Genomic DNA, 17500 nt, shown 5'->3' with positions numbered 1-17500 from the left:
CTGCATTGCATTTGTTACAAATAGCAAGCGAACTTTTCCCCCCCCGACACTACTGACTCCATCTTTGTTTACATCCGCGCTGCTTCAGAAACTTACGTGGCTACGTCACAGCCAAGAAAGGGAGCGCTGGATTTGTGTAAAACGCCCTCTTCCTAAACCACACGCTATCAGTCGTACCACAGTACTGGCAAAACGGGAGGAGCCTACAGTAAAAACAAACGCCCTTCATCCCAATTAACCCACACCGCATTTTTTTTTTTACCAAAAAATATATTATATTATCGGAGCTATCAATAACGTTATCGGGTTTATCGGGATGACGTCATAATTGCTGATATCGGCCCGATAATTATCGTGCATCCCTAGTCCAATCACATTCCCCCACCCACAGTCTGCGAATCAGAGGCAGAGTAGGGCGGGTCTTCACGGCGTGCTTGTTGTAACGTTGTCTCTTCAGCGAGCTGGGAGAGTGTGGCGCACTAGCGGGGCTGGCTCACTGTGAGAGAGTAGTCCGTCTCGTCCCGCCCTGTGGATGTCATGCCTTCTGACTGTCACGGTTATACGCACACGGGTGCTCTCTAAAGTGGTTTGCGTCAGCGGCCGTTTTTGTTTTTAATCTGCCTTTTTCTTTGTACTCCGCGGTAAGCTTAACAAACTCTCCATGCTCCTCTGGGTGATTGGACTTCAAGTGTCTTATTAAATGTGTTGTGTTGAAACGTTTTACATGGCTTCCCCCACGAGGTATTTTATCCTGGCATACATCGCAGATCTGTCTCAGACACTTTGTAATAGTTCCACACCGCCGACATCATGTTTCAGGATAGTTAATATGCGACAATGACACCAACTCCGCTGAGAATTGGCTCATGTTTTTTTGCGTCATCGATCGGTTTTCGCAATCGGCGACTGGAAAGCATTATCGGAATTCCCCCAATCTCATATTTATACTGAATATCGGCCAATACCGATCACTGGCCGATCGATCGGGGCATCCCTAGTAGACAGTGTGTGTAGACAGAGTGTGTGTAGATAGTGTGTAGACAGAGTGTATAGACAGAAAGTGTGTAGATAGTGTGTAGATAGTGTGTGTAGATTAGGGATGGTTATCATTAGGATTTTATAGATACTACTACTCTTATCGATACTGCTTAACGGTTCGGTACTTTATCGATACTCTTACCGGTTCTTTTAGATTATTATTATTTAAAAAAAAAAATTATACATTTATTATTTGAACGGCTTAAGGCTATATCTGTACTTGATGTTTGTTTGTTGTGTTGCATATTTGAAATACACTTTAACCTGGCCATCTATAAAACATCATGCTAAAACTGTGAAACAAATGTCCTACTCCCCTAAAGAAAGAAATACATAGCAAACATGAGTCACTCAGTTATCCAATAGTGCTGCTGCTTTTTATTTTGTTAAAATCTTTTAGTTAATAAGACTAAAAGACTACAATATGACTACAACGGTTTCATGACGGCTTCCTGTCCTCGCATTTCCGTTTTCCGGTTTTCTGGTTTAACGTAACATTTTCAACAACAGATTGCTGCTAATTAAACACTTCATGGAAACGGAGTAACGTTAACGTTATGTCGAGTTCATACGTGTAGTGTAGTATGAACTTGGCATAACGTTAACATTACTCTGTGTCCACTGTTGCTGCCACCGTTGCGTCGCAGATGGATGGTACACTCTGTTAGCTCCGTAGCTAATCCGCTCCTAGACTACCGATAGCAGTACCGATAACGTCGGAGCTTATCAATACTCAGTTTTTTTCTAATTTAGTACCGGTTCCCGTTTAGAACCGGGTTTCGGGGGGCATCCCTAGTGTAGATAGAGTGTGTGTAGATAGTGTGTGGATAGAGTGTGTGTAGATAGTGTGTGTAGATAGAGTGTGTGTAGATAGTGTGTGGATAGAGTGTGTGTAGATAGAGTGTGGATAGAGTGTGTGTAGATAGAGTGTGTGTAGATAGAGTGTGTAGATAGAGTGTGTGTAGATAGAGTGTGTAGATAGAGTGTGTGTAGATAGAGTGTGTGTAGATAGTGTGTATATAGAGTGTAGATAGAGTGTGTGTAGATAGTGTGTGGATAGAGTGTGTGTGGATAGAGTGTGTGTAGATAGTGTGTGTAGATAGTGTGTGGATAGAGTGTGTGTAGATAGAGTGTGTGTAGATAGAGTGTGTAGATAGAGTGTAGATAGAGTGTGTGTAGATAGTGTGTAGATAGAGTGTAGATAGAGTGTGTGTAGATAGAGTGTGTGTAGATAGAGTGTGTGTAGATAGAGTGTGTGTAGATAGAGTGTGTGTAGATAGAGTGTGTGTAGATAGAGTGTGTGTAGATAGAGTGTGTGTGGATAGAGTGTGTGTAGATAGTGTGTGGATAGAGTGTGTGTGGATAGAGTGTGTGTAGATAGTGTGTGTAGATAGTGTGTGGATAGAGTGTGTGTAGATAGAGTGTGTGTAGATAGAGTGTGTAGATAGAGTGTGTGTAGATAGTGTGTAGATAGAGTGTAGATAGAGTGTGTGTAGATAGAGTGTGTGTAGATAGAGTGTGTGTAGATAGAGTGTGTGTGGATAGAGTGTGTGTAGATAGTGTGTGGATAGAGTGTGTGTGGATAGAGTGTGTGTAGATAGTGTGTGTAGATAGTGTGTGGATAGAGTGTGTGTAGATAGAGTGTGTGTAGATAGAGTGTGTGTAGATAGAGTGTGTGTGGATAGAGTGTGTGTAGATAGTGTGTGTAGATAGAGTGTAGATAGAGTGTGTGTAGATAGAGTGTGTGTAGATAGAGTGTGTGTAGATAGAGTGTGTGTGGATAGAGTGTGTGTAGATAGTGTGTGGATAGAGTGTGTGTGGATAGAGTGTGTGTAGATAGTGTGTGTAGATAGTGTGTGGATAGAGTGTGTGTAGATAGAGTGTGTGTAGATAGAGTGTGTAGATAGAGTGTAGATAGAGTGTGTGTAGATAGTGTGTAGATAGAGTGTAGATATAGTGTGTGTAGATAGAGTGTGTGTGGATAGAGTGTGTGTAGATAGAGTGTGTGTAGATAGAGTGTGTGTAGATAGAGTGTGTGTAGATAGAGTGTGTGTAGATAGAGTGTGTGTGGATAGAGTGTGTGTAGATAGTGTGTGGATAGAGTGTGTGTAGATAGAGTGTGTGTAGATAGAGTGTGTGTGGATAGAGTGTGTGTAGATAGTGTGTGGATAGAGTGTGTGTAGATAGAGTGTGTGTAGATAGAGTGTGTGTAGATAGTGTGTGGATAGAGTGTGTGTAGATAGAGTGTGTGTAGATAGAGTGTGTGTAGATAGTGTGTGGATAGAGTGTGGATAGAGTGTGTGTAGATAGAGTGTGGATAGAGTGTGTGTAGATAGTGTGTAGATAGTGTGTGGATAGAGTGTGTGTAGATAGAGTGTGGATAGAGTGTGTGTAGATAGTGTGTAGATAGTGTGTGGATAGAGTGTGTGTAGATAGTGTGTAGATAGTGTGTGGATAGAGTGTGTGTAGATAGAGTGTGGATAGAGTGTGTGTAGATAGTGTGTAGATAGAGTGTGTGTAGATTAGTGTTGTCAAAAATATCGAAGTATCGATACATATCGATACTGAATATTTAAAAAGGCTTCGATACTCATTTCCCGAAGTACCGATACTTTCTGCAGTATCGGTACCACTGCTGGCGAGTGTTCTACCGCAAGTTGTTGACGCGCTGTTCAGAGCGCTCGGCGTGCTTGCCCCCCCGGCTCCTCCGAGTCCAGTCCTCCCCCTCACAGAGTCACAGAGAGCCGTCTTCTTCAGTTAGTAAACAAACATTTTAGCTGAAGATGGTAAATGCAGAGCCTCCGCAACTTGTGCTTGTGGATAAAGAAAGCAGCAGAAGTGCTGTTTGGAGGTACTTCGGGTTTCAAGTAAACAACGAAGGACAAGCTACAAATGCCCCAATGCTATTTGCAAGCGGTGTTAGATCAGTGCCAGCGCCGATCTCCATAAAGAAATGAAAGAGGTTCGTGACAAGCTGCTCTTTCAACGTCACTGTGACTGAAGCATTAAACCATTAACTCTAGTTTAATACATGATACGTTGTCTACTGATGGCGCATAATATCAACAGCTGCTTCGTTGTAACGTTACAGCTACCAGCTAAAGTTAGCCCCCTTAGCTTAGCTGACCACCGTTATAATTACTTCATGGAAACGGAGTAACGTTAACGTGTAAACGTTATGTCGAGGTCATACAATACTACAGTCGACATAAGGTTAACGTTACCCCGTTTCCACCAAGTGTTTAAATAGCAGCAATCTTGTTGAAAATGTAACATTACTAAAATGCTCCGAGCATAGCCTCTCTGTCTCTCTCCATCTACCGCTACCTCTCTCGCTCTCTCTCTCTCTCTCTATCTACCGCTACCTCTCTCTCTCTCTCTCTCTCTCTCTCTATCTACCGCTACCTCTCTCTCTCTCTCTCTCTCTCTCTCTCTCTCTCTCTCTCTCTCTCTCTCTCTCTCTCTATCTACCGCTACCTCTCTCTCTCTCTCTCTCTCTACCGATACCTCTCTCTCTCTCTCGCTTGCTCTCGTTATCTTTAAATAAAAACTGTTACTAACAGTTCAGTTTGTCAGGTACATGCAACACAGATTACAGTGTTTACATCTGTCTGCTTGAGAAAATACCATGTTCTGCATTTGCAATAAAAATGATTGAAGTGAGATGAACAGTTATTTTTAAATGTGTGATCTAAAGATAAACAAAGGGTTTTAAAAGTGTTATATTTATCTTCTCTTATAGTACCAGACTCGAAGCTGAGGAGAATCAACCAGCAACAAAAGCTAAATTTGTTAAAAAAAAAAATATATATATATATATATATATTTTTTTTTTTTGGTATCGAAATGGTATCGAAGTATCGATACTTTTCAAGGTATCGTATCGAAGTCGAAATTCCAGTATCGTGACAACACTAGTGTAGATAGAGTGTGTGTAGATAGAGTGTGTGTAGATAGAGTGTGTGTAGATAGAGTGTGTGTAGATAGAGTGTGTGTAGATAGAGTGTGTAGATAGAGTGTGTGTAGATAGAGTGTGTGTAGATAGAGTGTGTGTAGATAGAGTGTGTGTAGATAGTGTGTGGATAGAGTGTGTGTAGATAGTGTGTGTGTAGATAGAGTGTGTGTAGATAGTGTGTGGATAGAGTGTGTGTAGATAGAGTGTGTGTAGATAGAGTGTGTGTAGATAGAGTGTGTGTAGATAGAGTGTGTGTAGATAGTGTGTGTAGATAGTGTGTGTAGATCAGGGCTGTACAGTGCCAGATATATGTTGCACGTGCTACAGCAACATCGGTCTGTGCAATGAATGGATATACTTCAGTACCACTGGTGCAATAGGCATTCGGTTCATATCGATACTCTTATTTTGAAAATCCTGTGGCGGGTCTCATTTCCGCCCAAGCGCAACTCCAGCCATAATATCTATGGCTCCGGCAGCTAACAACGTTCGGTTCATATCGATACTCTTATTTTGAAAATCCCGTGGAGTCGTATCCGATCGGATCAACAGCACACAGCAGTAGCGTCTGGAACAGAGCAAGGCTAGTGGGCCTATTTCGCGACCCAAAACAAATCCCTGCTGTTTTATTCCGCAACGGGTCAAATGCATCTAACATGCTTTGCAATCCTCGCCATTACTTTATGACCACGTCGTGTTAAAGACCGAAATTAACGTTAGCGTAAGCTAACAACAAGCTAACCCTTTTCAGAGCCATAGAGAGAACAGCAGATGGGCAGAGTGAGGACTGGGGAAGGGAAGGGGGGGGGGGGGGCATTCTCCCTTCTGTGTGTGTGCGTTTGAAAAGATCAGCTGAAGTCAGACGAGTATATTATATTGATAGTAAATGTACTCAGGGTGGACAGATAATGTTGATATTTAAACATAAAAAATACAATACATAATAAATGTATTCATGATCATCATGCAACATAAAAACAAGTGCAGGAACGGTTTGGGAGAGGAAGGGGTTTTAGGTTGCGTGTTGTGAGTTCCAAAAAAATACTTAAAGTTTAAAGCTCAATATATCAAAACGTGGCACTTTACAGTGAACAGGAGGTCTATTTGTATTAAAAACAATAGATTGTTTTTCCTTTAAATGTCTGGAAGAGCAAAATAAATTTTTTTCAAATTATATTTTCGTTACCTTTTTTGAATTGATGTAAATGTTACTGATTGTGTTAAATGGGCTTATGATATCGTCTCATATCGATTGCAGGCACCTGCATCGTATCGTATTGTGGCAGATATCAGCAAATATCGTACCGTTGTCCAAAGAATCGATATCGTATGGTATCGTGATGAAACTGGTGATTCCCACCCCTAGTAGAGTCCACACACCCAACACCAAATCCCATAATTCCTTACACCTAACGTGTCTGGCTGTGTGACGTCAACTTGTCAGCATGAAAATGACAGCCAAACATGGCACTGCAACTAAATAACACAAATACAATAGGCACATTTGTGACTGTTACAAATATAACACGTTTTATACTTGTGCTACAAGATTTTGGCCTGTGCTACAAAACTATCAACCTCTGTAGCACCAGTGCTATGTGCAAAAAAAGTTAACGTACAGCCCTGGATAGAGTGTAGATAGAGTGTGTAGATAGAGTGTGTGTAGATAGAGTGTGTAGATAGTGTGTAGATAGAGTGTGTAGATAGAGTGTGTGTAGATAGAGTGTAGATAGAGTGTGTGTAGATAGAGTGTGTAGATAGTGTGTAGATAGAGTGTGTAGATAGAGTGTGTGTAGATAGAGTGTAGATAGAGTGGGTAGATAGAGTGTGTGTAGATAGAGTGTGTGTAGATAGAGTGTGTAGATAGTGTGTAGATAGAGTGTGTGTAGATAGAGTGTGTAGATAGAGAGTGTGTAGATAGAGTGTGTGTAGATAGAGTGTGTAGATAGAGTTGGTAGATAGAGTGTGTGTAGATAGTGTGTAGATAGAGTGGGTAGATAGAGTGTGTAGATAGAGTGTACTAGGTGGGGAAAATGCACATGTGAAAAGAACAGGTGTGGTGTTGGGGTTGAACAGGTGTGGTGTTGGGGTTGAACAGGTGTGGTGTTGGGGTTGAACAGGTGTGGTGTTGGGGTTGAACAGGTGTGGTGTTGGGGTTGAACAGGTGTGGTGTTGGGGTTGAACAGGTGTGGTGTTGGGGTTGAACAGGTGTGTGGTGTTGTGGTTGAACAGGCGTGTGGTGTTGGGGTTGAACAGGTGTGGTGTTGGGGTTGAACAGGTGTGGTGTTGTGGTTGAACAGGCGTGTGGTGTTGGGGTTGAACAGGTGTGGTGTTGGGGTTGAACAGGTGTGGTGTTGGGGTTGAACAGGTGTGGTGTTGTGGTTGAACAGGCGTGTGGTGTTGGGGTTGAACAGGTGTGGTGTTGGGGTTGAACAGGTGTGGTGTTGGGGTTGAACAGGTGTGGTGTTGGGGTTGAACAGGTGTGGTGTTGGGGTTGAACAGGTGTGTGGTGTTGAACAGGTGTGTGGTGTTGGGGTTGAACAGGTGTGGTGTTGGGGTTGAACAGGTGTGGTGTTGGGGTTGAACAGGTGTGTGGTGTTGGGGTTGAACAGGTGTGTGGTGTTGAACAGGTGTGTGGTGTTGGGGTTGAACAGGTGTGGTGTTGGGGTTGAACAGGTGTGGTGTTGGGGTTGAACAGGTGTGGTGTTGGGGTTGAACAGGCGTGTGGTGTTGGGGTTGAACAGGTGTGGTGTTGGGGTTGAACAGGTGTGTGGTGTTGGGGTTGAACAGGCGTGTGGTGTTGGGGTTGAACAGGTGTGTGGTGTTGGGGTTGAACAGGCGTGTGGTGTTGACAGGCGTGTGGTGTTGGGGTTGAACAGGCGTGTGGTGTTGGGGTTGAACAGGCGTGTGGTGTTGAACAGGTGTGTGGTGTTGGGGTCGGGGGTCAACAAGGCCCTCGTTTGGTCGTGTTCCAAATCTTCCGACATGGATTTATAAAACACCCACATCTCAGCAATGCAATTTTCAAATGAGTCCTCTGATAGGGAGATTGAGAGGGACCTATCCCCCCCCCCGTCCCTCACCTGACGATCCCCTCCCCCATTCACTGTGTGTCTCCCCTCCCCCCAACATGGACCCTCTCCCCTCCCCCCCAACATGGACCCTCCCCCCCCAACATGGACCCCCCCTCCTTGATTCACCTGATACAACCCCCCCCCCCTAATAGAACCCCCCTCCAATCCTGTACCTGGGCCATCTTACCCAGAATGCCCCTCTCTCACACTATAAAGGCTGACGTCTCACTGGACTCTCAGCTCACCTTGGGACACCAGACCACTGTCCTCACCTGGGGACACCAGACCACTGTCCTCACCTGGGGGACACCAGACCACTGTCCTCACCTGGGGGACACCAGACCACTGTCCTCACCTGGGGACACCAGACCACTGTCCTCACCTGGGGACACCAGACCACTGTCCTCACCTGGGGACACCAGACCACTGTCCTCACCTGGGGACACCAGACCACTGTCCTCACCTGGGGACACCAGACCACTGTCCTCACCTGGGGGACACCAGACCACTGTCCTCACCTGGGGACACCAGACCACTGTCCTCACCTGGGGGACACCAGACCACTGTCCTCACCTGGGGACACCAGACCACTGTCCTCACCTGGTGGACACCAGACCACTGTCCTCACCTGGGGACACCAGACCACTGTCCTCACCTGGGGGACACCAGGCCACTGTCCTCACCTGGGGGACACCAGACCACTGTCCTCACCTGGGGGACACCAGACCACTGTCCTCACCTGGGGACACCAGACCACTGTCCTCACCTGGGGACACCAGACCACTGTCCTCACCTGGGGACACCAGACCACTGTCCTCACCTGGGGACATCAGACCACTGTCCTCACCTGGGGACACCAGACCACTGTCCTCACCTGGGGACACCAGACCACTGTCCTCACCTGGTGGACACCAGACCACTGTCCTCACCTGGGGACACCAGACCACTGTCCTCACCTGGGGGACACCAGACCACTGTCCTCACCTGGGGGACACCAGACCACTGTCCTCACCTGGGGGACACCAGACCACTGTCCTCACCTGGGGACACCAGACCACTGTCCTCACCTGGGGACATCAGACCACTGTCCTCACCTGGGGACACCAGACCACTGTCCTCACCTGGGGACACCAGACCACTGTCCTCACCTGGGGGACACCAGACCACTGTCCTCACCTGGGGGACACCAGACCACTGTCCTCACCTGGGGACACCAGACCACTGTCCTCACCTGGGGGACACCAGACCACTGTCCTCACCTGGGGACACCAGACCACTGTCCTCACCTGGGGACACCAGACCACTGTCCTCACCTGGGGACACCAGACCACTGTCCTCACCTGGGGGACACCAGACCACTGTCGTCACCTGGGGACACCAGACCACTGTCCTCACCGGGGGACACCAGACCACTGTCCTCACCTGGGGACACCAGACCACTGTCCTCACCTGGGGGACACCAGACCACTGTCCTCACCTGGGGGACACCAGACCACTGTCCTCACCTGGGGGACACCAGACCACTGTCCTCACCTGGGGGACACCAGACCACTGTCCTCACCTGGGGGACACCAGACCACTGTCCTCACCTGGGGACACCAGACCACTGTCCTCACCTGGGGGACACCAGACCACTGTCCTCACCTGGGGGACACCAGACCACTGTCCTCACCTGGGGACACCAGACCACTGTCCTCACCTGGGGGACACCAGACCACTGTCCTCACCTGGGGACACCAGACCACTGTCCTCACCTGGGGGACACCAGACCACTGTCCTCACCTGGGGACACCAGACCACTGTCCTCACCTGGGGACACCAGACCACTGTCCTCACCTGGGGGACACCAGACCACTGTCCTCACCTGGGGACACCAGACCACTGTCCTCACCTGGGGGACACCAGACCACTGTCCTCACCTGGGGACACCAGACCACTGTCCTCACCTGGGGGACACCAGACCACTGTCCTCACCTGGGGGACACCAGACCACTGTCCTCACCTGGGGACACCAGACCACTGTCCTCACCTGGTGGACACCAGACCACTGTCCTCACCTGGGGACACCAGACCACTGTCCTCACCTGGGGACACCAGACCACTGTCCTCACCTGGGGGACACCAGACCATTGTCCTGGTTGAGTCATCCAGCTATAACTCTGATAATAAACCTGTGTTTAACCAGGTCTGGGGTCAGTTTCCTGCACACCTACCTTGCTCATGTGGAACTCCAGGCGTCGCATGTAGCGCTCAATGGTTTTGATTTGCTGCAAACACAAGAAATGGAACACAGGGAGTTCAATTAAATTCAAACCTTTATTTATTCTCAAAAGGACAATTGAAGTCACCCTCATTTTCAATGTCGTCGATACTTGAGACATTTCAATGCATACATTAAATTTATTTACAATATAATAATAATAAATATGAATAACTATCTATATGGCACCTTTCACACAGGTACCACAGTCCAGAGTGCCCCACAGCAAGTAGTATAAAATTAACATAGGCATATAGTTGACGGAGGGTGTAGGAGGGGAGACTAGGGATGCACAACCACTTTAAAAAAATTTCTACCAATTCTATCACCTGAACATTAAAGCTGCACTGCAGGTGTTTATGTATCTATTTATTTAGGGGCCGGGTGACCTCTGAGAAGACTAAAGAAAGTAATGTAACTTTAGTATTGAAAACATCAAGCTGGAACACTGGAACACTGTTTTGAAACTAGAAATGATCTGTTTGGCTGTGGTGCTCCTACCCTCCACCAGGGGGGGTCAGTCTGTTTGAGTTGACATCGTGTGACATTCTGCAGCGTCACGTGTTAAAGTCACACATCACCCTGTTCTCCCTCCAAGGCTGCGTGTTATTTACAACAGTGGTTCCCAAACTGTGGTCCGCAAGGGTATTGCAGGTGGTCCGTGGAAAAAAAGCTAAATAAAATAGAAAATGTATATAATATAATTTTAATTTAAAATAAAATTTTAAAACCGTCGTGTAATATAAAACATGGTATTATAGTTTGTTATTCTCTCAAATTAGGTTTATCATTATGGGTAAATAGTGGCGCTTGTGCGTGACGACAGTTTGAGCCGTACTGTATTGTACCCATTCTGCAATCTGTTAATAAAGTTTTCAATCAATCAATCGAGCTGCATCCACAGGGAGGCCCTAGCTGCATCCACAGGGAGGCCCTAGCTGCATGAACAGGGAGGCTCTAGCTGCTGCATCCACAGGGAGGCTCTAGCTGCATGAACAGGGAGGCCCTAGCTGCTGCATCCACAGGGAGGCTCTAGCTGCATGAACAGGGAGGCTCTAGCTGCATCCACAGGGAGGCTCTAGCTGCTGCATCCACAGGGAGGCCCTAGCTGCATCCACAGGGAGGCCCTAGCTGCATCCACAGGGAGGCCCTAGCTGCATCCACAGGGAGGCCCTAGCTGCATCCACAGGGAGGCTCTAGCTGCATCCACAGGGAGGCCCTAGCTGCTGCATCCACAGGGAGGCCCTAGCTGCTGCATCCACAGGGAGGCTCTAGCTGCTGCATCCACAGGGAGGCCCTAGCTGCATCCACAGGGAGGCCCTAGCTGCTGCATCCACAGGGAGGCTCTAGCTGCATCCACAGGGAGGCCCTAGCTGCATCCACAGGGAGGCCCTAGCTGCATCCACAGGGAGGCTCTAGCTGCATCCACAGGGAGGCCCTAGCTGCATCCACAGGGAGGCCCTAGCTACATCCACAGGAAGGCCCTAGCTGCATCCACAGGAAGGCCCTAGCTGCATCCACAGGGAGGCCCTAGCTGCATCCACAGGGAGGCCCTAGCTGCTGCATCCACAGGGAGGCCCTAGCTGCATCCACAGGGAGGCCCTAGCTGCTGCATCCACAGGGAGGCCCTAGCTGCTGCATCCACAGGGAGGCCCTAGCTGCATCCACAGGGAGGCCCTAGCTGCTGCATCCACAGGGAGGCTCTAGCTGCATCCACAGGGAGGCCCTAGCTGCATCCACAGGGAGGCCCTAGCTGCATCCACAGGGAGGCTCTAGCTGCATCCACAGGGAGGCCCTAGCTGCATCCACAGGGAGGCCCTAGCTGCATCCACAGGGAGGCCCTAGCTGCATCCACAGGGAGGCCCTAGCTGCTGCATCCACAGGGAGGCCCTAGCTGCATCCACAGGAAGGCCCTAGCTGCATCCACAGGAAGGCCCTAGCTGCATCCACAGGGAGGCCCTAGCTGCATCCACAGGGAGGCCCTAGCTGCATCCACAGGGAGGCCCTAGCTGCCAAAACAATGCCTGCTGATCTCAAAACAGTTTTGGACGAAGAACTGTCAATTCCATCAAGGCCCGTCCATTGAATTCACGGTTGTTTGCAACTTTACGCGGTGAGATGGGCAGTGATCACCGGCAATTACTTCTCCACACCGCGGTCCGCTGGCTATCGAGAGGAAAGGTGCTTGCTAGTTTGTGCTTGAAGTTAGAATGTTTTTTACTTGACTCAAAATGTGATCTTTCACATCGTTTCTGTGATGCTCAGTGGCTTGCCAAATTGGCAGATACATGGCAGATATTTTTGAGCATTTGAATGGACTCAATCGGAGTCTTCAGGGGAAGTCAGTGACACCTTGACGTCTGCGAAGCAACATCACCCGTCTCATTAGGTAAGTGATAACGTTATCCGTTTCCTCTCTCTCTCTCTCTCTCTCTCTCTCTCTCTCTCTCTCTCTCTCTCTCAAATCCATGTCGCGTGTAACAAGAATCTCTCTCTCTCTCTCTAAATTAGTAGCCAAATTACACTATAAAACGAACTGGATAGTTGATTTAACTTCATTAGCTGAACTATTCTAAAATCATTAAGTCTGCTATAAGCGTAAAAGTGTGTGTGTGTGTGTGTGTGCGTGTGAGCGAGCGCACGTCCCATCTCCGGTCTTTACTTTATATACGTTTTATGTTTATTTATTTTTACTGTTTGCATACGAGGTGGTCTGCAATTTTTTTTTTATAACAATTAGTGGTCCGCATAAACAAAAAGTTTGGGAACCACTGGTTTACAACATGCAAATCCCTTCAAACCCCCACCCTCCCTCCCTCCCTCTCCGCTGACTCAATCCACCTCTCTCTCCTTCTACCTCCCTCTCTCTCTCTCTTTTTGCACCCCATCACACTTTCATTTCACTTTCAACTCAAGGGACACCAACAAGCTCAACAAGCTGGTGAGGAAGGCTAGCTCCGTGGTGGGAGTCGAGCTACCTAGACTTGAGGTGATGGTAGAGAGGGGGATGATAAGGAAGCTGGATGCCATCATGGAGAACCCCTACCACCCCCTCTACGACGAGCTAGTCAAGATGAGAAGCTCGTTCAGCCACAGACTCATCCCCCCCCGACACTCAACTAACCGCCTCGGACAGTCCTTCATACCAGCGGCCATCAGGCTCCACAACAGTGGGCAGCGACTAGCAGCCTCCAGGCCCCACAACAGGGGGCAGCGACAGCGACTGCTACCAGACATTGACCTGGGACTTATAGGAACCCAAGGGGGACAAAGTAGACTACCCTGGTACTTTGATTAATGTATACTCAGTAGATAGTAAATTATTATAACACTACCTCTTGCATACTGCACCTCATGTGACACTGTGAATAATGTGAATATTCCTCAGCTAGTCAGATAGTAAATTATATTGACCATATTGATCAAATTGTTTACACTGCCTGTGTTGTCTTTTACTACCTGTATACTGTGTTGTTTTACTACCTGTACCCCTCCCCCCCATGCTGCTATGATGCCTGAATTTCCCCAAGGGGATCAATAAAGGAATATCTTATCTTATCTTATCTTATTAAACTTGTTTCTTTATTTTCCTCTCCTCTTCTTTCTCTCCATCTGTTCTCTCTCTCTCCCTGTAGTGTCTCTCACTTGTCTCCCGCCCTCCATTTTATTCTGTCATCATTATCAGCCTTTCTTCTCCTCCTCACTCTTCCCAAACATCAAAGACTCCAACACACACACCTCCACCAACTCACCTTGTCAAGATCATACAGTACTCCCTGGAAAGAAAGAACACACACACACACACACACACACGCACACACGCGCACACACACACACACACACACACGCACACACACACACACACACACACAGTTAGTACGCACTCCACTGTGCAGCTGAGATCGGCTTATGTAATGCAAAGCAGATTGCGGTTGTCTGGCATCAAAAGAAATAGAACTGCTATTAAAAACACACTACCGTGACAGCCTTGACAGCCTTGTGTGTGTGTGTGTGTGTGTGTGTGTGTGTGTGTGTGTGTGCTTGCCATCGGCATAGCACTCTCTCGCATAACAAGATTCAAGATTCATAACAAGCATAATAGCTCCATTTGCCAAACATGAAATTCACAAATCTAAACAGAACATGATTATGTTTTTAGAATGATTATGAAACAGAGCTCCTCTGTACATATCAGTGTTGGGACTAACGTGTTAAGGTGCTCCCATAGTCGAGCGGACCGTACACGGACCGTACACGGAGCGGACCGTACACGGAGCGGACCCAAAGCGGACCGGACCCAAAGCGGACCGTACACGGAGCGGACCCAAAGCGGACCGGACCCAAAGCGGACCGTACACGGAGCGGACTCAAAGCGGACCCAAAGCGGACCCAAAGCAGACCCAAAGCGGACCCAAAGCAGACCCAAAGCAGACCCAAAGCGGACCCAAAGCAGACCCAAAGCGGACCCAAAGCGGACCCAAGCGCGAAGGTCCAATTTTCTAATGCGCGGACGTCCGCGCCGCTGGTGTCACACAAAACGCTGATCGGCGTTGACATCGACCTGCATTTAATGTGACATCGACCTGCATTTTACTCTGACCACTCGCTTTTTCACTCGCAAAAGAGAATGGCTTTTCTAAATGAAGTAAAAATGCCAGTTTTATTATCGAAATATTGGAAACGGAGATAGAGTCTATGTTATCTCCGTTTCCAATATTTCGAAATAAAACTGGTGTTTTTATTTCATGCAATGCGTGTTTTCCATTTCAGCACCACGCGCTGTCCACCTCATTGAGCAAGCCTATACGGTACATTGCACCTCGCTGCCTATATACCTGTTATTCAAGTGTGTAAAACTGCCCGTTTTATTATCGAAATATTGGAAACGGAGATAAGATACTCTTTATTGACATCGGATGACGACGAAATGACAGAAGTTGAACAGCGTGGGAAAAATTGTGTCAACTGGCGCGAGACATGTAGGAAATTGGTCCGCGGAGGTCCACTGAGGTACTCTCGACTATGAACGCTCAAAGAGTCCAGCGGACCTCCGCAGAGTCCAGTCCGCGTACAGTCCGCTCGACCATGGGAGCACCTTTACAGTAACGCCATTACTTTTGACAGTAACTAGTACTCTAACGCATTACTTTTAAAATTCAGTAATGCCGTTACCGTTACTGCGTTATTTTGATGTAGATTGGTAGCGAGCTGCAGCACAGTCCTGACTCTTGTGTCACTCACCTGCGGAGACACGTTGTCGGCGTGTTTTGTTTACTCTAGTCTAGACTGTCATGGCGGCGCCCAGTAGTCGAGTTTTTACACATGGAGATATTCTCACTATTTCTCTTTTGTCGAGCACAAAGTAAAGAACGTTTTAGTTAAATGTAAATTGTATCGACTGCCCAAAACAGCAATTAAAATGTGTTGAAGCACCTGGAGAAACAACATGTAGCTGTCTGAGTCGAACGTTAAAGACTTGGACTCTTCCGACTCGTACAAACATGGAAGACGAGCTGAAGAAAAGGTTTGAGGGGCTGGACTACAGCATCGTATAATGTGGAGCGCTTTGTCATTCACAGTTGCTTGTCTGCATACGTGATGTATCTTGTAGACATTTTTATTTCTGGCTTTTTTTAGGTGGAAATTATGCAAATGATGAGGACAGATCTGGTCTCTGCACCAAGTCAAACCTCATTGGATGAGACCCTCCAAGGTCCCTCCTGCACTCAGAGCCCCTTCTCAAGCCACAGCCAATGGCATTTGAGATGGAGGCAAAGGGGAGGGACTTTGAAAGTGAACAGTGCTGATGTCACTTCCTGTCATCATGTCTCACCAGGCGAGAGTTCCTCTTCATGTCTTTCATTAAACACATGAGCTTGTCCAGCTCTGTCTGGTGGACCTCCAGGTACTCACTGGGGGGGGGAGGGGGAGGGGAGGGGGAGGGAGGGGGGAGGGGGGGGGGGAGGAGAGAGGGGGAGAGAGAGAGAGGGGAGGGGAGAGAGGGGGGGAGAGAGAGGGGGGGGGAGAGAGAGAGAGGGGGGGGAGGAGAGGGGGGAGGAGAGAGAGAGAGGGGGGAGAGAGAGAGGGGGGGAGGGGGAGGGAGAGAGAGGGGGGAGGGGGAGAGAGAGAGAGGGGGGGAGGGGGAAAGAGAGAGAGGGGGGAGGGGGAAAGAGAGATAACAGAATATTAAATTCCAATTGGCATATTTATTGACCACCACTGAAAATTGTCAAACGGTGAGCGAGCGCTAAGAAATGTTTTTAAACTTTGAATAAACACACGTCATATTTATTTAATCATCTGTGACTGTATATCTGTGTGTGACATCATCACAGTACCTTAACACATTCCCTGCCACGCTTATATCCATCAATGTTTGATCACTAATAATAATAAATAAATAATGGATTGGATTTATATAGCGCTCTTCGTGACACCCCAGTGACCCCAGAGCGCTTACAGAGTCCATTATTCGTTCATACACAGTCATACCGGTGGTGGTAAGCTGCAATTGCAGCCAGAGCTGCCCTGAGGCAGACTCACGGAAGCGTGGTGAATAATCATCGCCTACGGCCCCTCCGACCACCACCAACATTCATTCACATGCATACACACTCATACGAGGCGAGTAGGTTAAGTGTCTTGCCCAAGGACAAAACGGCAGTGGGATGGACATGGGCTTGAGCGGGATTCGAACCACCAACCCTTCGATCATTGGACGACTCGCTCTACCCCTGAGCCACGCCGCCCCACAAAGTGCACACACTGCCACCAGTCTAAGCCTATGGAGATGTTTACTATGATGATGTCACTGCATTAAGGTACTGTGATGATGCAGTTTATTTAGTCACACTTGATAGTTGATCCTGATCTGATTGCCCACATGTATTCATGCAGTCTGTTTAGAAACCCAACCCTCCCCTCACTCACAACATAGATCACCTGCTGAAACAGGACACTCGTGGTTGATGTCCTGATCTGTTTAAATTATTCATCCAAACTAAATGCTCACCATACCCTAGATCCACACACAGGGGTCGCTGCAGGTTTTCCGTTCACATTTACCATTTGATGCACATATATTCCGGGAAATGTGCAAAGCCACTGTTTCCCCAAATTGATTTTGACATACATTTACATTTGGTCATTTAGCTGACGATTTTATCCAAAGCG

At 47.7% G+C, this 17500-nt stretch overlaps 1 protein-coding gene across 1 annotated transcript in view; it reads right to left on the bottom strand.

The window, feature by feature from the left end:
* Positions 1–17500, bottom strand: part of ripor2 (RHO family interacting cell polarization regulator 2) — a gene marked incomplete at its 5' end in the record, with an annotated part of 174533 nt that overhangs the window by 80150 nt on the left and 76883 nt on the right. The window contains 3 exon segments of the mRNA XM_084312062.1: positions 10281–10334; positions 14080–14103; positions 16161–16239. Coding sequence (XP_084168188.1) covers positions 10281–10334; positions 14080–14103; positions 16161–16239 — 157 coding nt within the window.

The sequence above is a fragment of the Notolepis coatsorum genome (genome assembly GCF_963971535.1).
Source record: "Notolepis coatsorum genome assembly, chromosome: 4".
In the NCBI taxonomy this organism is placed as follows: domain Eukaryota; kingdom Metazoa; phylum Chordata; class Actinopteri; order Aulopiformes; family Paralepididae; genus Notolepis; species Notolepis coatsorum.
The sequence above is the reverse complement of the archived record's forward strand: the minus strand, read 5'-3'. Positions and strand labels throughout refer to the sequence as shown.